Source organism: Amphibalanus amphitrite, unplaced genomic scaffold (genome assembly GCF_019059575.1).
Source record: "Amphibalanus amphitrite isolate SeventyFive unplaced genomic scaffold, NRLGWU_Aamphi_draft 000048F_arrow, whole genome shotgun sequence".
NCBI classification, from domain to species: domain Eukaryota; kingdom Metazoa; phylum Arthropoda; class Thecostraca; order Balanomorpha; family Balanidae; genus Amphibalanus; species Amphibalanus amphitrite.
In genome coordinates, this window is record NW_024881544.1 from 466,360 (window position 1) to 489,833 (window position 23,474).

The 23,474-nt window shown below is 48.1% G+C and overlaps 1 protein-coding gene across 1 annotated transcript; it reads left to right on the top strand.

The window, feature by feature from the left end:
* The first annotated feature begins 1,377 nt into the window (after positions 1-1,377).
* Positions 1,378-23,128, top strand: LOC122377616 (photoreceptor-specific nuclear receptor-like). The gene is made up of 9 exons (XM_043357855.1): positions 1,378-1,429; positions 13,718-13,849; positions 16,022-16,331; positions 16,565-16,668; positions 20,703-20,817; positions 21,041-21,210; positions 21,559-21,800; positions 22,323-22,566; positions 22,869-23,128. The coding sequence occupies exons 1-9, from the start codon at positions 1,378-1,380 to the stop codon at positions 23,105-23,107; spliced, it is 1,608 nt and encodes a 535-aa protein (XP_043213790.1). The 3' UTR covers positions 23,108-23,128.
* Positions 23,129-23,474: the final 346 nt, after the last annotated feature.

Genomic DNA, 23,474 nt, shown 5'->3' on the forward strand with positions numbered 1-23,474 from the left:
TTCAATGCGTTTTCTAGCTACCATAGTTCCTGAGATAGCGGCATGTTTTCTGAAAAATATAATGACAATTGGCAAATTTTGACCTTTGATGACCTCTGGTGACCCCAATATTGCTCTAAGGTGAAAATGACCGAAATACTTTCAAACGTACGCATTGAGAGCTATCGACTGCTTTTTACTGCGTCTTTCTAGCCCTCTTAGTTTTTGAGTTAGAGGTGGGTGGTAACATATGCCCCCCCCCCACTAGGGCGAAGTTGGCGGAGACTGCCACTGGGGCGCGGGTTAACAAATACCATACAACAACAAATGATAATATAACACATGCCTACCTAACTATACTTAACGCAATCAATACAATAACTCTCTCAGAAATTTCCTGGCTGTTCCCGCTCGCCTAATATAACATACCTACCTACGTTATGACGGCATTCTGTAAAAGACCGAAACATTGTAAACGTAACTCAGTGGTCAAAGCTCAGTGCCCAGTGGCATCGGAGCAGCTAGCATGAATAAAAAACCTTCACCCACCTTACAATTCGAATTTTCCGTCTCATGGAGCAGGTTTTATCCTGATTCGTTAATGACGTCAAACTTCAAAGCATGTCTCTATTTTTTTATTCATTTTCTTTGTATCTATTTCTATTAATTTTTTATTCATTTTCATCAAGCTACATATGTAGCATGTGCATTGTGCATTATCACATGATCCCAACCAGATTTCTGCCTTCACCCAGCTCTCTGCCGACCGGCGACCACCTCGGTCCGTCAGCCATCAGCGTTTGTGGGCTGCAGCGGCGGCGCCGGCGGCCGGCCATGTCGGCTGTTGAGCACCGCAACTGGCGGAGATTGCCGCGCTGTGTCGATGGTCCATTTGATAGCCGTCGTCTCCCAGAGGGCTGCTCCCGATCCCCACAATCTCAGCTACATGGCCGGGCTCTCTCGGCGGCGGGGCCGGCCCGCGGAACATTTGACGTTCGACCGCCGACCAGCAGCCAATCAGCGGCCGCCGCCGGCCGGATAATCCCTCCCACCGGCCAATCAGAGCCGCTGATTTTCGCGGTGTCGCCGGCCGCCGTGAGAATCTATGATTCGGTGCAGTTCGCTGGCGGCATCTCCGGCTACGGCTCGATTCCGACAAAATTTTCTCAGATTTTCCACCTAAATAAAGTTTGGGCCTTACAATATTACTCAAAAGTAGTGCATCTAGCTACAGGAATTTTCCTGGGTCCCTGAGACAAACGCTGCGCCCCCGCCAATATAAGATCACACCAAAGCCGTGAGAAGTCGGTGACAAGGAGACGGCAAAGACATCTTGTATAAAGCTGAGGAGTGACCGACTTGGGCGACGTGGCGACATTTGAACACCGCCGGCCAGCCATGGAGGACGCCGAGAAAGCCGAGACCACCTCGGAGGCCGAGAGACAAAACGGTAAGATGAACAATGAGCATGCCTTATTTGTCAGCAGTGGTGTTCTATGAGATAATCGATATTTAGCAACAGCCGTTTAAACTTACTTGTTGTACGAGTTGATATTACTTAGGTAGGTAGGTACAGCTCACAACTTATAGTATAAATATCCAGAGGCGGATTCAGCTCAGAGTTTTTTTTTTTGGGGGGGGGGGGCAAACCATAACAATTTATCGATTCTTTCCATGCATCGTCCATAGGCGTAATGTTAAAATCATGCCGTTTGGGGGGGGGGGGGGCAAATGCCCATTTTGCCCCCCCCCTGGATCCGCCACTGTAAATATCATAATACCGCATTGTGTTTCTAAATGAAGCGCAAAACATGACATGGGGCGCTCCACGTTCGTCACATTCGTTTTTGTCCTATTTTCACTGCACATCTGATAAACCCCATAGATACCGTCAACAGAAGTTGAAGAAGCAGCATAGGATCGCATGGATGTTGAAGTAGTTGTTAGCGATTGATCGTATGGTCGCATCGTAGACATTGGTCGCTTGCGCCGCATGGTCCGTATAAGCCGACTTTCACAAAATTCTTCAGCGATGAGATAAATATTAGACCATTAGCGATCTGATCTATGTGCTGTTCTACATTGTCACCAAATGTGTCGCGGAATAAGCATGCTGCTGCTGCTGCTGCTGCTGCTGCTGCTCCTGCTGCTGCTGCTGATGGTGATGATATGGCCTGGGTGAGCACAATTCACAAATTAATAAACACTGGGATGATTATTAGCTTTGTAATGCTTGTTGTTTGTCGACAGGGGGTAAGGTAAGTAGGGTCACAGAGTAAGCGGAAGCTCTCTCTCTCTCCCTCTCTCTCTCTCTCTCTCTCTCTCTCTCTCTCTCTCTCTCTCTCTCTCTCTCTCTCTCTCTCTCTCTCTCTCTCTCTCTCTCTCTCTCTCTCTAAATGATGCCTCTCAGAACTAGTATCAATTTAACCTTATTTGAATCAAATGTGCATTTAAGGAACAGATACGTTTCAACATCGCGGTCACAGGGTCTTAAATCTTTTATTAATCAATAATACATCTTTGGTCGTTTACAGGATTGAAAGCACATATTGATGTGTCAATATTAATAGAAAGCTGCCTTCCAGACATTGAAGCTTGATTCGAGCAATCTATAATCGTGCAGCACTCAGCGAGAGACGCTAAATGAACTCTAAGCATGTCAATATAGATGTCGCAGGCATAGACAGAACCAGCGACACGAATCACGCAGTCTGTACCGTCGGGCTGCTTTCGGGAAATCTAATTTATCTGCCCATGTGTTTGAAAGTTACACAAAAGGACTGGGCATGCGCATGCCTACATTTTTAAGAGGGAAACATAACCCTCAAATCCTCCATAATGAAACCAAATAACATGCCGAACGTATTGCGTTTTCCATTTCCACTCTTGGCGGTAACGAATTCATTGGAAACTAAACCAGTATAACGCCTTTTGGGGCGACTAACGGAGCGAGCGAGAGGGTGGGCCTTGCACGTGCGAAATTGCGAGGGGGTACCTCCAACTGACTTGTGCACGGCACCCTACTAACCGGTCTCTAGCGACGTGCCAAATTTGGGCACAATCGGCCCAGCCGTTCTCGAAATCTGGAAGCGGCACCCTGCACGTGCGCACGTGCAAAATGGGTCCCAACTGACTTGTGCACGGCACCCTACTAACCGGTCCCTAACTGTGTACCAAATTTGAGCGCAATCGGTCGAGCCGTTCTCGAAATCTGGAAACGACCCCTGCACGTGCGCACGCGCAGCAGCACCCCAACTCTGGCACCTGGATATGCAGTGCCAAGTGGGTGCCTACCTACATGCCAACTTTCAGCGCAATCGGCCAAGTAGTTACCGAGATATTGCAACAATTACCAAACGGACACCTCTTCTTTTTGCACGTGGCACGTGCATAAGGGGTCACCTACATGCATCAGGAATAGTCCAATACTTGGTAGAAGGAATGAAGCTACCCTACAAAAATTACCGCGTGTAAATCGGTCAAGTGGTTGCTGAGATATAAGCCTCGCAAAAGCGTGACCACGGCCGGCCGGCCGGCCGCTCATACTCAGAAATTTCCGTTAATCTAAGGAAAGACTACGCTCGCTTCGCTCGCTCCGTAACCAGTATAACGCCTTTTGGGGCGACTAACGGAGCGAGCGAGAGGGTGAGCCTTGCACGTGCGAAATTTCGACGGGGTACCTCCAGCTGACTTGTGCACGGCACCCTACTAACCGGTCTCTAGCGATGTGCCAAATTTGAGCACAATCGGCCCAGCCGTTCTCGAGATCTGGAAGCGGCACCCTGCACGTGCGCACGTGCAAAATGGGTCCCAAATGACTTTTGCACGGCACCCTACTAACTGGTCCCTAACTATGTGCCAAATTTGAGCGCCATCGGTCCAGCCGTTCTCGAGATCTGGAATCGACCCCTGCACGTGCGCACGTGCAGCATCACCCCAATTCTGGCACATGGATATGCATTGCCTAGTGGGTGCCTACCTACATGCCAACTTTCAGCGCAATCGGCAAAGTAGTTACCGAGATATTGCAACAATTACAAAAGTGACACCTCTTCGTTTTGCACGTGGCACGTGCATAAGGGGTCACCCACATGCATCGGGAACAGTCCAATACTTGGTAGAAGGCAGTGGCGGATCCAGGATTTTCACTGGGGAGGGGCTGCAGGTCATAATTGGGCGCCACGCCCCGGATGGGCGCCATAGTCGCATCGTATTGGCGCTGAAATATTGGCGCCCAGTGGCCCTGACAAGAGGCGCCCAGGATCAGTATGTATGTACAGTGACACCACACGATTGGAAATATCGGTGCGGAGCGTACTGAAACGACGTTATTCGACTGATTTTTGCATCCTAGTCCTAGTATGCGGCACTCCGATGAGTTGCGAATTGAAAATTGGCGCCACTGCGCCTTCGGCGCAGTGGCGCCAGTTTTCCTTGGGTGGGGGCTGCCAGCCCCCGCAGCCCCCCCCTGGATCCGCCACTGGTAGAAGGAATGAAGCTACCTTACAAAAATTACCGCGTGTAAATCGGTCAAGTGGTTGCTGAGATATAAGCGTCGCAGAATCGTGACCACGGCCGGCCAGCCGGCCGGCCGGCCGCTCATACTCAGAAATTTCCGTTAATCTAAGGAAAGACTACGCTCGCTTCGCTCGCTCCGTAATAAGGGTAAATGGTGCTTGGTGCTGATCCACCGGAATCGGATCATTCATCCATGTCATATCATGTACATTATATCCATATCATACACGCACATTCGCGAGCCAAACAAATAGCAATACACATTTTGTCATCGCCATTTTGCCAAAAACGAGCAGTAATCCTAAACGCCCACCTGCAGACATGTGCATGGATCCGAGTGGTGGATCTATGATCTCAGTGAATGTCGAAACAAAATGCAGGTTAGGACCTATGATCCCACCGCATCCGGCGTGAAAATTTATCCTGGATCTATGATATTACGGGATCTGATGATAAACCAAGAACATGGATCTATGTCATCTATGATCTGAGCGTATCCTACCATGCACAACATTTCAAATAAGGTTTCCACGTGTTTCTATCTATGTCAATAACTCAATAGGTGCCACAAATCTATGGATTATGTATGACTTCACATAAAATCACTGAAACAGAACGTCGGTGAGTTGCAAAAAATGAATTTTGGGGATTTTTGTGCTGACAAAAAAATAAGTGAGGATCTTTGATCTCACTGGATCTCAAGCAAAAAATTAGACTCGGATCTATGGTCTCTACGGATCTCTAGATAAATTAACGAGCTGGATCTATGATCCAATCGGATCCGAGATCAGGATCCATTCCGTGCGACCATATCTCAGATCCATTTTCAAATTTATGCTGCAACTTGCAAGCTACTGCGCTGTTTGCTAAACAAATCAATAGCTATAGTTCGTTTTTTTTTTTTCAAAAGGACGCTGGCTCCAAGTGCATTATCGAAGCTCTCACGTGAGTTTTGGCATCTTCAGCGTCTGGCCAAGAATTTCTTACCGAAAAAATATCCGATTTCAAATTGTGCAAGGTAAGTACCCGGAAGTTGTGTCTTGAAAAATTAGCATACTATGATGACGTCACTGGTGGCAGCAGGCACCCAATGTCCGTACGATGGGACAAAGTTTCGACGAATTTGGGGGAGACTTCGTTTTACACTGTTGCCGAGGTTATAATCGAGTAAGCGGTTTCGTCCATGATCGTTATACGTTACATTGCAATACAAGTTCGACAGCATGACGTCACCACTGTTCTCATATCTGGCTCCAAAACGAACGTATGGAAATTATCGGGAATACTTCACATGTTAAAATAAGGCGACGTTCGAGTTTCTCAGGTTCAATGAAATTAATGGTGTGAAGTGCTTGAGCGAGGAACATAGCGAGAATAGATATATTAAAGAAACACAATTACATACTTCTTGGCCTATCATGTGATTGTATGCCTAGGTATCCGTGTGTTTGTACGGCCTATCAATCAATCTGATGTGATTGTATGGCCTATCATGTGATTGTATGCCGACGGTCCCCGTCGCCTGGTAGTCGATATGTGACATCTGAGATCATGTGTTTGGTGCATCACTATCTTTATCACATGTTGTTGCATACCATTATGTCTACTTGGATTTTAGCGGAGTGATAGGTTTGTTCCATAAACAGGCACGAGTATCGACAATGGCAGTTTAAAAAATTCAGTTCTAGAGTGTTGCATGTGGACATGAATTTTGAATCTTGTATTGTGTCATTTTGTTGGTTTGACGAAGGCTTGTAGCCGAAAGCTCACCGCATTCAATATAACTTTTGGCATTGTTTTTACATTTTCGAGGAAAAGGTCAATGATTCTTCACGTATCTATTTTCTCAGGTTCAGTTTTTGCTCGTTTTGCTCGCTAAAACGCGTGCTTTTTCGAAAAACATACTTGGAGCCAGAGTCCTTTTGAAAAAAAAACGAACTATACCTACTATAGTTCCTACTAGTACCTACTATACCTACTATTATAATACCTACTTGAGCGCAAATGTTTCCTTTCTTTTATGTATCCACAGGACTAGTCCGTCCTAAACCTTTATCCTTGATCATTTCCTGTTACGGTATTTCGGCCACTTCGCCTCGGCAACACGTGAGATCAGTTCTACATGCTGGTCCGGTGTTACCGCTTGAACAGTTTGGTAGCCTGTCTCACTGAGCCGGGGCACACCTGTCCCGACGGGATGGGCTCGGCCGCTGCGGCGTGCCAAACTCCTCGACTTACCAAAGCTATGGACAGATTTTGATAACATTTTGCATGCAGTTTCCCAACTGACTCATGTATCAACATTAAGATCGTTTTTGCATTTTGTAAGATTTGTTGGTGAGCTGTGGGCCTGTGGCGAAGATGACTAAGAGAGCCCACATTGCGGCGCTGAAGTAGGTTGGCCATAGCTCCTGAAGCGTTGCCAAACAGCTCGGTGTTGCCGTAAAAAACTGTTTGCAGTGTAATTAAATGACTTAAAAGGACAGGGTTAGTGTCGACGAAGTCCAACATCGGCACCTAATTTCGGCGGCATCCAGGGAAAAGCGGCTACACAGGACATTGGAGGAAATCAGGAGCGCCGGTAACAAGGCATTCTTCTGGTCCAATGACAACATTTTCATGCTTGAGCCCCAGAGACACTCCCAAAGCGTCAGAATTTTGGCAGCTGGTCCATTCAGCATTGATCCTGCTATGCGCAGCATTTTTCGTCGCCAGAAGCCTGCTGGTGTCTTGGTTGGTTTAGGCTGCCGTCGCATCCGACGGCTCAAAAGGAACCTTGATCTTCATCAAGGAGGCTGTGAAAGTTAATTTACAGGTTTAATTCCATCTGCTGAAGGAAAATGTTTTGCCTTGGGTCACTCAGACGCTGGCCGAGGCGGATACGTCTTCGTCCAGGACGGTGCGCCGCCGCAAACGGCCAACATCGCTCAACCGTGGTGGAAGACCCACATGCCTGGGTTCTGCGACAAAGACATTCGGCCATCATCAAATCCAGACTTAAATCCGATGGACTTCGTAATCTGGACCATCTTTGAGAGGAGGGTATGTGCAGCGGCACACAGCAGAATCGCCGCCCTGAAGCTGGCCCTTGAGACGGCACCGTCGAATTTTGGCGGAGACACCGCGCGGCGCTCGTGCCCCTCCGCAGAGAAACGTTTCGAGGCAGTGGTGAAGGACAAAGGTGACCATATTGAGTCATAATGCCGACGCTGAGATGTGTACATGTTACTGTATATATGTGCCAGAAATCAATTTGATATCTTTGTTCAGGGCCGAAATATTTAAGAAAATCAAGAGGTAAATCTTTGTGCCCCACCCGGTAAATTGACCAGAGCAGAAATCTGCACCAAATCCTTTTTACAGCAAATATCTTCATATCATGAACTATTTAAGTGTTTTAATCGAAAATAATGGCAGATAATTTGAAAAAAATGAGGTGTAACTATAAGCATTTGTGCAACCCAAACTGCTAACGTTTAAGAAAGACAATGAGCCTAATTGGACCGAATCTGCACCAAAGAGAATAATCGGTCCTCAAATATATTATTGGTGCACTTTGTAGGTACTGTAATTACAGGTGGTGGTCGAAATTTCCAGTTTGTCGCTCGGCAAAGCCCCCCTTTCCCTATATGTCATATGTGTGACCTGCGGATAATCCCAAAAAGGTGTTTCGTGGCTAGTGGAAATTATTAATCAATATTCTATTGCTTCAATTAGGCATACATACCTGAAAAATGAATGTTTCGCGACTAGTCTTAACATACCAGCTTGTCATGGAGCCAAAATGAAGTTACATCGGTAGCAGGTATCCGTATGCCATATGACCTTCACATTATCTCGAGTCGCACGTCCTCCGCGTAAAAACCAGCTTTCGCTCTCTGTTATTGTACCTACCGTGTCCGTGCAGCCATTTGTCACACAGGCTCGGTGGCGGCGCGGCGCCTCTTTTGTGGCCCATGATTGTCGGTAATCCCATAAATCCCCAATCAAATCACATCAAAACAGGAATTAACGCGACGCCCGCTTTGTCTGTGATCTGGCGCGAGCCAGCCTCAGTTGATTGGAGGAGCGCGGACGTGCCACGCGCGGCCACCACTCCCGCGAAAGGCACGGCCGCAAATGACATTATGCAAATGTATGCTGATCGCCTGTGTCGCCGGTGCGCCGTGTCAAAAATAAGAGAATTGATGTGTAGCGGACAGTAAGTCGCAGGCATCTGTCATCTCGACGGGGCGCCGGACAGGTCGGCAGAGTCGGGCCAGCCGGGAGCATTGTCTGCTCGTCAGAGACACCGCCGTCCGCGCCGCCTGCGCATGTCACCGCTCTCATGGGCCGTCGCATCAATGGTATCAATGTGTCAATGGCGGGGCTATCAGCGGCAATAATCGAAGACAAATATTGTGTGTCAGACGCAAAGGGGACCGGTAGCTACATGTATTCTAGATGAGTCTCCAACACCTGACGTGGAACAACAAACATATCACCCACAGCCCTTGACTGCTCTTTCGGCGTAAGCCGATTCGTCCACTGTAGTTGTGCTGCTGTTTTAGTTGTGCTGCACACGCTTAGCGCAGCACAACTAAAAGGAAGTTCACGTTTCTCCTGTGGGTGATTGAGTTACCCCGGCGCCGTAACAGCGTCTGGGCGCCACTCAGACCAGAGTCGCGGGTGGCGCGCTCGACCCCGTTTCCAGCGGCTGCGTTTCGCCCTGTCATCTGCTCGCGCCTACCTCCCGGCGTGCGCGACACTTGTCCGCCAGTGCTGAGAGGGGCAGCCCGCCGCGGCGGGGGAGTGACGGCCACTCGAGTCAGACCACCTGGACAGAGCGGCTCACCGGCGCGCCGCCGGCGCCGGTAATCACATCTGTGCAGTTTCCGGCTGGTTGGCTGCCACCATCAGCATTCCGACTGTTCCGTCGCTGGCGCTAACTCAATCGGTGCCTCGCGCGCCATACGGAGCCATTAGGGGGCCGCAGGGGGTGGGGGGACGGGAGAGGACCGCCCGACAAACCGTGACGCCCGGCAGGGGTCGAAGGTCGGACTGGTTCTGCTGGCTGCCGGCCAACTCTCAATTTAGGTGGCGGAGGTGGCAGTGAAATGCTTATTTACGACGTGTGGCGTAATATATTCCAAATTAATACATACTTTACGGTGCGTTCACTGGAGATTAACCGTGCGTTAATTCGAAGGTAGCCGTGCACCAATTTAAATTGGTGCACGCGCGTGCAATGATGACTTTCTCAACTGAAGTTTTTTTCGGAAGGGTCATTGACTTTATTCTAAGAATTCCCATAAAAGGCCCTTTTAGTGTCATGGACTAAGTTTAAAGGTAGTGTGCCACCTTTGAAAGATTTCCCATTTTATTTTTCCTAGGATAAGAAGCTTCTGTTTTTACCTATTATCGCAAAAAAAATCAAAAATGGGCCTGGAATAGTGCCTTTTTCGCCTAAAAGTTTTTCGGTTTTTAGATATGTATAACAACTGTAGTGGGCTCACCTGCAAACAGGCGTCGGGCAACAATCGCGAATGCGGCGCACTTGTGACAATAAGCAAAGGTCATTATAGTGTTACGACCATACGACGTACGGGAATGAGTTATCAGCTGTCTAATCGTAGACAACACAATGTCGAGCCTTAAACTGTAAGCCCGTATTGGTATTGTTTCTTTTATTTGGCTGTCGAACATTATTTATGGTTTGAAATATGATTTTATGTAAAATAATTGATATGAAAAAGCCGTCTTATAAGTTAAGACCCCATTTCACCACACGCAAGTGGCAGAAATGACAATGATCAGCTGACGCATTTTTCTTGGCCGAAGTCAGAGCGCGCGGCCCGACGCACCACGCGTATTTGGAAATTCCGACCTCGACGAGCATCAGAAGCCACCTAACAGGCGTGTTCGAAACCGCAGGAGATGATGATGAACGGGTTTATCGAAACTTGATTGGATGAGCATATCGGTAATAGCGATTTCAGTGTGTGCATTTATTGTTCATAGTGGTGTGAAATGTGGTTGGGGTACGACCGACAACCCGTCGGGGCGAATTTCGCACTGGGGTACTCAAAATTTGAAGAATTTAAGACGTTTCCATGAGTTTTGAAGGTATGGATAAGTTCTAAAAATCCGGTTCTCCTTATCTGGGCCATTAACTCCATACGGTCCAAGAAAGCTGGCACACTACCTTTAATTTTAATTCAAATTCGCACCGTTAAGCATGTATTAATTAGTTTAACACATGGTTTTCGTGCATAAATGGTTTTAACGCACTCGTGTATGGAATGGAGCACTTGTGCGTTAATGCACTCGTTTCACTCGTGCATTAACACACTCGTGCTCCAATCCATCCACGTCGTGCGTTAAAACCATTTACACACGGGAAACCATGTGTTAATCGAAATAAAGAGCCTTATCTACATTGGATTTTGATTACCAACAATAACGGCAAAAGAGTTGCTCATCCTTTTACCTTGTCAGCGAGGCTTCGTCAAGTTTCACAATGCAGATACTCTTTGCAGTTCGCTGAAGACAAGGGGCTTCCTCACGCGCGCGACACTGCAGCGCAGCAGCCATAAGTTGTGCAAGTTGTCTGTCGCAAACTTTCCGGCTGGTGACGGCTCGACACAATGAACCTGTTAGCAGGCGGCGTCACCCTGCCGGCGGCATTCCACTCTATTACTCTCGGGCGCCAACTGAAATTAAATGGTCTAATGCTATTTGCCAGATTTCATTAGCATTTCTATTAGCATATAACACCCCCCAATCTTTCCTGGATACCATTTGGGCTTGATTAAAAGCCGTCGAAGCGCCCCAGGGCGCAATTAATTTCCGATCGGCCTCGTCGGTGGCAGAGCGGCATTACCGGGAGATAGAGCACGCCGATCGGCCGGCCGGTCACGTGATCGGGCGGCTGATCAAAGAGCGCGTGCTGCTGACGGAGCGCCGCCCAGAGATCGGCTTCGGTCGGCGGTGCTCACGCATCGCGGCGCAAACCAATCAGCGGACAGCGGTCGCGCCGCACGCTCCGGCGGCCGCCGCGCCGGCTGCGGCTTTGTGTAGCCGCAATTGTCGCTTTGAGACGCCGGAAGCGGTTTTATCGTCCGCTGTTGAGCTGGCCGTTTCTTGGCGGGACTACAGATGACAGAGGCCATTGGAGCTGATCAAAGGGCATCTGTATTTGTTGGCTGTCATATTTTGTGACTCATCTAATGTTGGCATAGTAATGTTGGAAACAAACTCCGATTTTTTACGAGTTCATATTAGCAGACGCTGGACGCGCACTGCCACTGGCGCAGTGCTAACTGCTACAGCATTAAACATCTCCCGGACACATGCAAAATGTTATGCCTTAACCCTATTAGTGGCAGGGGGGGTTGTTTTTATCCACCCCTCAGGTTTTTCGGGAATATCTCCGAAACCGCTGAAGCTACGATGCTGAAATTTTCTGACTTTTCCTAAAACTAAATTGGGCACATTCCCTGGAAATTTCAAGTTCATAACTTTACCAGGGGCGGCTCCAGAGCACTGGGAATTGGGGGGTCCTATTCGTGAAGCGAGTCATTTGGGCGAAGGTCACGATGCTGCACCAGTTTTACGAACAGTGAATAAAAGGTATCATGTGATAACATATACAGTTATTGTGCATCCTCTTTTGACACGTTTTTGCTATAATAGGCGGATCCAGGCGTCCAAAAAGGGGGGTTATGTTTTACCTCCCAACATAGGTGCCCTGACACCGCCTATGCATTACCAATACAATTTTAGTCGTTCTCTCATAAGAAAATTATAACATAACAAGACCATTACCACCCTTTTTAGAAACAGTTCCAACAAAAACCTTATTTACTATACTTTTTGTGTACCCCCAATCTCAATGATCTGTATCCGCCTATGATTTTTGAAAATGCATATTTTTAGGATCCATGTGAATTCCTGGTTCATTCTCTATCGATCGGCAAAAGTTGCGTTAAGATTGGTTCAGAAACCTGGCCGTGATAAACAGTCTAAAATGTATCTGCAATTTGCCCGTTTTTACCCCCCTCTACCCCCCCTATTGACATTTTTTAATTTTTATTTTTTAGAAATGTAGATCACGTTGAGCGAAATCGAATGCCGTTTGAATTTTGAAAATCGGCCCGTTAGATCTCGAGATATCAAGGGGGGGGGGTCGTAAACAGCCCCCCCTGCCACTAATAGGGGGTAGCCAGGAGCCTGCCACTAATAGGGTTAATATGCTTACCAGTGTAACTCTTGGCATTTGTCGCAAATCATCACTTTTTGATAACATTGATCGTAATCATATGATAACGAAGAAACGTGTTGAATAAAAGTGGAAAGCTCAACCATTTCATAATGCCAATGTTTCATAGCAGACATGTGCATGGATCCGAGCGATGGATCTATGATCTCAGTGGATCTCGAAGCAAACTGCAGGTTAGGATCTATGATCCCATCGGCTCCGGCGTGAAAAATTCATCTTGGATCTATGATCTCATACGATCTGACGATGAATCAAGAACATGGATCTATGATCTGAGTGGATCCCATCATGCACAACATTTGAAACCATGTTTCAAGGGGTTTCTGTGTCAATAAGTGCCACTAAATTATGGATTATAACGTGCGAGCACATAAAATCACTAAAACAGAACGTTTATGAGCTGCGACAAGTGTTTTTTAGGGATTTCTGTGTTGACAAAAAATTAGTGAGGATCTATGACCTTACTGGATCTCAAGCAAAACATGAGACTCGAATCTGTGATCCCTACGGATCTCTCGATAAATTTGAAAGATGGATCTATGATCCCGTCGGATCCGAGATCAGGATCCGTGGGATCAGATCCCAGATCTATTTTCTCGGATCCATGCTCATGTCTGTTTCATAGTGAATTTATTTCAACAGTCCATAAATGAATTGCCGTTCATCTCATGGATTCTGGCATCAATGTCATAAACTCAAAGCGCGCTTTTACGTCGTCCGGTACTAGAATTCTATTGCTTTATTGAATTCACTAGCCACAATAGCTAGGTAGTATGTACCCTTTCTGTCTGCCTCAATCAATTTTTTTCCTCTCTCTCTCTCTCTCTCTCTCTCTCTCTCTCTCTCTCTCTCTCTCTCTCTCTCTCTCTCTCTCTCTCTCTCTCTCTCTCTCTCTCACTCTTTATCTCTCTTCTTTTATCTCTTTCTCTTCCTCTCCCCTCTCCACCCCCTGACGACCAGCCCCCACCCCGTCGGCCGTCGTTGCCGACGCCCCTCCGCCGCCGTCGTCGTCGCGGCCGACGCGGCGAGAGGCGCAGGTGGCCGCGGCCAGATTAGGGATCACCGCCGCGTCGGGAGAGACACTCAAACCGGGCGCGGATTCATCAAAAGAGTAATGCTCTCGATCTCCAGGGAGCGGCATTCAGTCGCCCGGATTTAGTGGTGGCGCGCGCGCGCGCGGAAAAGCGCGCGGGCGGCGGCGGCGCGCCATTTCTGGCGGCCGCCGTCCCAGGTCGATGCGGACGACGCGGCGCGGCCAGAATTGGCTTACGGGTGGGCTCAGCGCGGCCGGCGGCGCACAGTGGGGAGGAATGAAAGCGATATCCCACGGATGAGACCGCGCTGGGTCGCGCTGCGCCCGCACCAAATGGCCGGATGGCGGAGCCGCGCCGGTCGCGGTGCGTCGTGCACCAGATGGCTAACTGAATGGACGTGAGCCGATTCTGTCTGAGGAGAGGTACCAGAATTGGACGGAGAGTGGACGCTGCACAGTTGCACAAATTGGTTAGGTTCTGACAGAATGGTTGGTTGTTAGTTGTTCTTTGTTGGTTGTTGGTCTCTTTGTTGTCGGTGATTGCCATAACAATTGACACTGCCCGGATAAAACATGGTGCATTACATTACATCTTTAAGCAATCAATCGTTTGTGGAAGCTGCTATACAGGTGCACAAGATCCGCGATAATCAAAACGTTACCCATTTTCTAGCATAAGAGTCTGACCTGATGAGTAATGAGACTCTTATGCTTTTTCATTTCCGTTCTGACGTTTTTTTTTTTGTAATATGCATAAATTCACTTTCAGCTATCCGACTAATTTCTCGACAACTTTCAACATGGTCATTTGTGTATATTGATAGAGACATGTAGAAAAACACGGAACAAATAGTGCATGGATGCTGATGAAGATTTAATAATCGAAACGCGTCCATGCACTATTTGTTCCGATGGTCATTTGTTTCGTTATCACCACGGTTAGCTGCAAACTAAGGTTTCGTTTTTACTCAGTATGACTCACGTTTCTTCGGGTAACCAAACATGTTGAAAAACAAGATAAGTTCTCTATTATGGTAAAAAGATCCAATGATGACCGTGATGCTGATACTTTCGATTATTTGCTTCAATATCAACCATTCACATCCAAAGTGACATCTGATCATAGCAATGACACGAAAACCGATGATCAACAAAAGAAAAAGAGAAAAGAACAACACTCAAAACGGTCTACTGAGAAGTCGGTACAGCAAATAACGTGCGCCGGAGCAGTCTTCCTGTCTTGCGGTACAGTATCATTTCAGGCGCTTGACAACTAGTGTCATCTAGCGGCAGGTGTTCAAGACGGTTGACGGCACCGCCAGTCGCGAGAAGCAAGTGTCGGTACTCGGTCTGGGCAACACATTGCCATAGTTACTGATGTTGCAATTGTGCTCGATCAGCAGAGTGCACATGATGCATTTTTTAATGTTAGAATGTTAGCTCAATATTCGCTCTTTGTTACCATAACGCCTTTTTCCCAAGAGACCCGAAGGTTTTGCATGTAATTGATCTTCTTCAGACGGTTACCGTTTTCCCGTAGTTCTATGGCCTTGGTTTTTTCCAGCGCAATAGATTCTGAAGTATATTAATATTATTTGACAACTTCTGATCAGAATGTGCGCTGTGACCAGCACGGCGCGCTGCAACTTATAGAGGGTCCCGTTCTATACGGCTCCATTTCATAAGCAGGGCTCTACTCAAATAAGAAATTGTGATAATAACAATAACACGTCAAATGCATATTTAAACACACAAAGCTTTCGGTATGAAAATACCATGATCACTGTGTTTAACAGAACTGAGGACAGAAATTGATTGTGATATATCACCATCACATCTAATTTCTATACAAAAAGTGTTGTACGGAGACTGTGAATGACTGCATATTGATATTGCTGCTTAGATGACATAATTTTCGCATTAAACGTTGATGACTGAAACCGCCTTCAGGCCCGTCACGGCTGCCTCAACTCACTCACAGCCGTTTTCCAGCATTTTATTGTCCGTCTGACTCGGCCTTTTGTGATGGCTGACATGACTTTTTACTTTCTCCTATTGATTGTTATTTCTTCTCCGAGGAGTGACAGCCGCATATCCCCGCCTTTCCCCAGCCGTGAGACCGCCGTCTCCATAGGCGTTACCACTGCCCCCCCCCTTTCTCAGGCACGGCACCACCTATCACAGCCTTTCGCCAAAAGTGATAACAGTCACCTGTCTCCACTCTTTCTCAGGCGTGACGCCGCCGTCCTCCTCGGCGTCCGGCGCGGGCCCCATCTCGGCCGCTGGGGCGCCGCCCTCCCCGGCCAGTCCGGCGCCGCTGCTGGCTCCGCTGGCCCTGCCGTTCACGGCCGGGTCGTTCGGCGTGGTGCAGGTGGGCAGGGACGAGCCTGCCACTCCGACACCGTTCGGCCGACGCAGCTCGCCCGGCCTCAGCTGTGTGGTGTGCGGCGACACGAGCAGCGGAAAACACTACGGCATCATGGCCTGCAACGGCTGCAGCGGCTTCTTCAAGCGCAGCGTTCGCCGACGACTCATCTACCGGTACGGTAGGAGGGGGCGGCGGAGGGGAGATTGAGAAATAATGGACGTTGCTGAGACTTTAGATCCGAGAAGGTGCCATAAATGAATCAATCAATTAATTAGCAAACAATGTCACTAAAACATCACAACATATCTACATACCAACGAACAAAAACAACAATAAATTATATCAATTAAAATTAACCCTTCATTGTCGATGCATCTCAAATAATCATTTATTGCCATAATTTCAGATGCCAGGCTGGCACAGGCAAGTGTGTCGTCGACAAGGCTCACAGAAACCAGTGCCAGGCGTGCCGGCTCAGAAAATGCCTCGTCATGGGAATGAACAAGGACGGTAAGATAATTATTGCAACTATCAAGGCGACCTACACATATGTATTTAAACCTATTACATCGCTACGATTACTGGCAGTGCCATTTTGCTTTAACGAAAACTACGATTACCATGAATGCCAAGAAGGTCGCCGCGATATGAACTTTATAAGGCCACCACTTGACCTCATGTGACCAGTATATATTTGTAGTCGGTATCAAAGTGATATAAGTAAGCAATACTTAACTTTGTTAAGTAAAACTGACACAGACGATTAAATTGAGGAGTGATCAAATTTGAAAGTAACTATACAATAAACTGAAGAATGATTAACCCGCGCCCCGTAGGGCTATCGGCCGACTCTACCACCCGTAGGGGGGGGGGGGTCGGCCCCCTAAGATCTTGGAAATTTACCGGCCGATTTTCAAAATTCAAACGGCGTTCGATAGCCCCACCGGGGACCGACCTTGTGCCCAAATTTCATTGACCTAGGTCAAACCGATGACGTCACAGGTCAGGTCAAAGGTCGGATTTTCACCGTTCACAGGCATTTCAAGAAATGTGTTGTAAAATCGAGTAAATTGGTAAGTTATTGAAAAGCATCCATGGTATATTGTTCGTCAAACACATACTCTGCTATACGAGGTCACTGATACCAGGTCAGGTCACAGAGGTCAAGTCACCGGGGGTCACAATATGAAAGTGTCGTGTGATGCATGTTTTATGGTCCATTTTACATGACAAATGCGATTATGTGGGTCAGGCAGCCTTTGGGGCCAGCTTGGGTCACGTTTTGGTGAAGGTCAGGTCAAGGTCAGGTCAAATTAGGTCAGATTTCAAAGTTGATATTTTTGCATAAAATGGGTATCGATTCGATGCAGCTCGTCACGGGGAGTCTAATGGTGGTCTTTGTTTTGCCCTACGTGGTCTGTATTGCCAAAAATTGAGTTTGAAAATTTGACGTCATCATTTTTGAACAGTTTTTTCGCTGTAACTTGGCCCAAAACGAGATATCGATCTGAAATTTGGTATGTAGATAGAAGACGGTTGGTACTATCACATATATTCCGGTTTTTTGGAAACTTAAAAACCTTTTTGGATTTTCGGCTAATATATCCAAAAAATGCTTTTTTATTTTTGGGGCTCAAAACTAAAAGAAAATTCAAAAATCCGATATAGCAGTTTTGTAGCCCTGTCAATTCTACACCTCTTATGTAATAATCATTTTTCTGTATCTTCAAAACTGTAGGCCTGACAGCTCTTCTCGCGAAGGTCTTTTTTTCGGTCGAAAATGCCAGAACATGACATCATTCTGACGTCATTTGTGGCCAACCTATCATAGACTCTGGAAATTTTTGGTCACAATGTGTAAAATTGGTGCCCGGAGGGGCCCTGAAAGTTTGGTGGCGATATCTCCAACCGCTTAGGAGATATCGACGGAAAAAGACAGGGGGGCGTTTCGGCCCCCCCTCCGGAGCGCGATTTAAATTAATAATAGTTAGGTGTAGCACACGCCCGTATATGAAATGATGAATAAGCCAATAGACCGATCACCAACCGGAATACATTACCCCGCCTCCTGTCGTATAGCTCGCGACTCCGTTTACATACAATAAGGCCCTTTTGACTCAGCGTATTGTTTAGACTTGTTAAACAAATGCTGAAAACTTTAAGTCACTAGGAATCAGATCAGAGTTAAGGCCTGGCTACACTATGCGTTTTCTGCGTGCGTTTTTTGCGTGTTTGCGGGTTTTGCGTAATATCGTTTTAGAAAAAAGGTTGTTATTAAAGGGACTATCCCACCTTCTAAAATGTTGTTAAAACCAGTTAAATTGTGCCCGACTTTATAGATTGGATGACCAGGAACACGGTTCTGGCATTTATTTTTCATTAAACATCTTAGGCTTCCCATATTCCTAACACAAACTTTCAAATATGTGACGTCACAGCCCAAAATTACCTCCTTCCCCAGGCCACATTACTGTCATAAAGCTGATTCTTTTTACTCTGTAGGCACCACAACAAAGTTCAGACCAAGTTTTAAGCGATTTTTCAACGAACAAACCCATTTAAATCAGAATGACTAAACGAGGTGACGTCACACTAACGGTCGCTCCATGTTGAAGATAGGGCCTTGTACAAGGCCCATTTTCAAATGAAGGGAACGAATTTCTTCAACACCAAGAGGCCGCGGGGGTTGCAACCTAGATAGATAGTGGTTTCTGAACCTCGCCGCAAACTTGGCTATCTCAACTCAAACCCCATGTTAAAGGTGGGATAGTCCCTTTAATCAAACTTCTTTAATATTTATTTGTGTTATGAGGTTATCGGTGGAGCCAACAAATAACAAAATGTACTTACTTTTATTGACGTTTCGGTTTCAAACAACCTTCGTCAGAATAGAATTACAAGTTACGTCTCATATTTCAAAAATGCACATATTTCAAACACAAGTGTTTGAACACAAGTGTTTCAAACACAAGTGTTTGAAATATGTGCATTTTTGAAATATGAGACGTAACTTGTAATTCTATTCTGACGAAGGTTGTTTGAAACCGAAACGTCAATAAAAGTAAGTACATTTTGTTATTTGTTGGCTCCACCGATAACCTCATAACACAAATATGTCCCTTTAATATTTATATACAAGTTAATAAAACGTTTATGTTAATTAAAAGTTTATATGAAAAACATATAACAAAAACGTAATGTCGTTTCTTTCTAGAACGATATTCCGCAAATCACGCAAACTCGCAAAAAACGCACGCAGAAAACGCATAGTGTAGCCAGGCCTTTAGAATAATCCTAATTACGAGCGAGCGAGCGCAGCGAGCGAAGTGAGTCTTTTCAATATAACGGAAAAATCTCAGTATGAGCGGCCCGGCCCGGCCCGGCCTGTAACGCTTTTGAGAGGCTTATATCTCAGCAACCGCTGGACCGATTGCCCTGCGGTCTTTTTTGCTGGGTAGCCCCATCCCTTCTACCCCGTAATTGACTACTTTTGATACATCTCAGTGACCGTCGTGGCACGTGCCACGTGAAAAGTCAAGGGTGTTCAAGCAGTTTTGCAAAAGTAGTGATTTTGAGAGGCCCATATCTCAGCAGCGGCTTGAGCGATTGTCTTGCGGTAATTTTTATAGGGTAGCTGCATCCCTTCTACCAAAGGTCGGATACTCTTGATCTATGTGAGTGACCCCCAGTGCACGTGCAAAATACAACACTAAGAGGTGTCAAATTTGTTCCCATTTCAATAACTCGGTAATTACTGGGGCGATTTCGCTGAAACTTGGCATACAGGTAGGCACCCACCAGGCAATGCATTCCCATGTGTTGCGGTTAGGGTGCTACTGCACGTGCGCACGTGCAGGGGGCGCTTCCAGATCTCGAGAACGGCTGGGCCGATTGCGCTCAAATTTGGTACAACGTTGGGGACCAGTTAGTAGGGTGCCGTGCAAAAGTCATTTTGGACCCCGTTTGCACGTGCGCACGTGCAGAATGCCGCTTCCAGATCTCAGGAATGGCTGGGCCGATTGCGTTCAAATTTGGCACACCGCTAGCGACCGGTTAGAAGGGTGCTTTGCACAAGTCCGTTGGAAGCACCCTTCCGCACGTGCAGGGCTCACTATCTCGCTCGCTCGTTCTTCGCCCAAAAGGCGTTTTACTGGTTTTATCCTATCGAGTGCAGACGGCGAGGCCAGAGCCCTGTGCTGCCACCTACTGTGGCTCCATCTACCCCAGGCGCAGGCCAGCCGCGTCCAATGTCGGTGCAGCCCACCGCCAGTGGTGACCCCTATGTCAGTTGGTGTCTCCCGTCTGTCCGTTCCAGCCCCGTGTCTAACTGGGGTCAGGGCTGTAGTGTCTCCTGTCTCCCCCCCCGTTTCGGACTGAGTTGATGTCTATTCCCTGATCACGCTATCGTCCGTTCCAGCTCTGTCTCTGCCATCCATTCGCTCCAGCCCTGTCTCTGACCAGGCTATCGCCCGTTCCAGCCCTGTCTCTAACCAGGCTGCCGTCCGTTCCAGCCCTGTCTCTGACCAGGCTATCGTCCGTTCCAGCCGTGCAGAATGAGCGCCAGCCGCGGAACACGGCCACCATCCGGCCCGAGGTGCTGGCTGAAATGGACCACGACCGAGCCATGAGGGAGGCCGCCGTGGCCGTCGGCGTCTTCAGGTCAGTTACTTCTCTGTCAACTGGCCAGCGGTTATCGATGCACTGCGATAAGAAGGCATGCCATGTCTAATAAAGATTTGTGCAATAACCCAGAGCAAATGCGAAAAAAAATCATAAAGAGCTCAAGGAAGGAGATAGACACACCGTTGTTTTGAACCAAAGTTTTATCTCAGCGTTTCCTCATCGCCTTCGGCCCTAATAACGCAATGCCCTCTTCCCCCAGTCCGCCGATGTCGATGATGGCGCACCAGCACTACATGAGCGGCGGCTTCATGCACCCAAGCAGCAGCGTCTCGCTGTCGCTGACACCTCCGGGACCGGGCCTGGCGAGTCTGGCCGGTACAGCCGCCGGACAGCCCACCGGCCTGGACATGAGCCTCCGACGGGACTCGGGCGAGCAGCAGCAACAGCAACAGCAGCAGTCGCAGCCTCAGCAGCAGCCGCAGGCCGAGCAGCACGGTAAGCTGTGTGGCTTATTTCCTGGGAGGATGCACAAAATACGGTACACTGGAAAGGCAGAATAAGAATAAGAGCACAACTAGGAATAAAGAAATGCATTCATAAAAGTTTCGTGCAATCAGTAATATGTTAAGGTATCCCAGGTGAATTAAAATATCTCTAGCGAGGCTTCACACACGGTGAAGTATTAGAGCGTAAATAGTAATGACACGAAGTTCTTACTTCAACTGATGTCTCGCTCTCGAGCTCAGTTCCTGACACACGTCAATTACACCACCCCAGATAAGCCGCTGTCGAGCCCGGAGCCCAAGTCGGAGGAGGGTTGCGGTCTGCTGCCGCCGCCGCTGGCCCTCTCTGCCGGCTGGCCGCCGCTGCACCCGGCGGCTGCTTCCTACCTGGAGCGGCCAGCCTTCTGCACACAGCCGCAGGAGAGCATCTACGAGAACTCTGCGCGCCTCCTCTTCATGGCCATCAAGTGGGCCAAAAATCTGCCCTCGTTCGCCAGCCTGTCGTTCAGGGACCAGGTATGAGTTCTAGACGGGTGGAGACGAAAGCCGCAGAAAGCGACTTTTGCTCGGAGACCGGAAAATGATACTGATGGGGAATTTATTATATATGACTTCAAAATCAACGGCGTCGTTCTTAATCAGTTCACTTAGTTACTTTTAAAGTATTGTGTTTTACCCTACACATAAGTTACACCGACTTATTGCGTGCACATTCAGCGCGCCGTAAGCGGCTCGCAGATAAGTGTCATGCGGTACAGTATACCTTCAGGCGCCGGACGGTAGCGACATCTGTGAGTGGAAATACAAGCTGGACTTCAACGTGTTTTTCTATACCTACTCCCTCGATTCTGAGCAATACATCCGAACAAACGAAGAGGACATGTTAGTTTTTAGGGGGAGGGGTCAATTTAATGTTAATATCTAAAAAGGTAATCCCCACAAGCGTCCAGTGATAATAACCCTTTCAACCAGTAGCGTGCCTCGTCAGTCAGCATCCCTAGTCTCCAGTCTCACACGCCGTCTGCCCTCCATCCGCAGGTGATTCTGCTGGAGGAGGCGTGGTCGGAGCTGTTCCTGCTGTGCGCCATCCAGTGGTGTCTGCCACTGGACACACCACCCCTGTTCAGCGTCTCCGATCACGTGCAGAGTGTACCGGACGGCAAGGCGGGACACCTGGCGGCCGATGTGCGCCGGCTGGCCGACGTCTGCGCCAAGTACAAACTGATCGCCGTCGACCCGGCAGAGTTTGCCTGCCTCAAGGCGGTCGTCCTCTTCAAGTCGGGTTAGTGTTATTCAGACCGATATTGAGACCAGAAAGTTATCCCGTTAAATAAATTATTGCCCTCGTCGAGTCGAACGCTAGCTCAAAATTCGAAACGCTCAAATTATGGCAAGTCAACTTGCAATGCAATGCCAGGCTGTTAGCTTTGAGAAATAAATATGTATCTGATTATCGGGACCTTGATCCCCGGATCTTCCATATGATCGTCCCCTCTCCTCTCCTGATTTCCCCGCCCGCCTCTGAGCTCTAGGACCGTTTCTGTTCGGTCCGACCGTCTCCTGACTGCCCCCCGTCCGTTCCAGAGGCTCGCGGTCTGAAGGAGCCGGCCCAGGTGGAGAACCTGCAGGACCAGGCGCAGGTGATGCTGGGACAACACGCGCGCGGCCAGCACCTGGCCCAGCCGGCCCGCTTCGGACGCATGCTGCTCATGCTGCCGCTGCTGAGGGCGGTGCCGGCGCCGCGCATCGAGGCCATCTTCTTCCGACGCACTATCGGCAACACGCCCATGGAGAAGCTACTCTGCGACATGTTCAAGAGCTGAGCGGTTAGCGCACGGCGGCAGGGCTGGCCAGTAAGGACCAGCGCTTTGTCTCTCGTGAGAGGGGAGAGCTGATCAGAAAGGACGGATGTCAGTGAGGAGTAAGCGGTGTTTGATGTGTAGGTGTAGGGTGAAATCTCAAGCCAGTGAGAGACTGTAAAACCAACGGCCCCAAAATGGCCATTGGATAAGACATGCAAAATCAAAGACAGGAAACTTAGAAGTTTCACGGTAATGAGTGGAATAGGAGGGAACGCAGCGTCCGCTAGTCAATGTCATGTGTTTTGCGGGCAACCAAAGAGATAGTGTGAGTGGATTTGATGTAACGAGTTAGCGACCGGCCACAAATACTGAAGTGCAATGTGTCCAT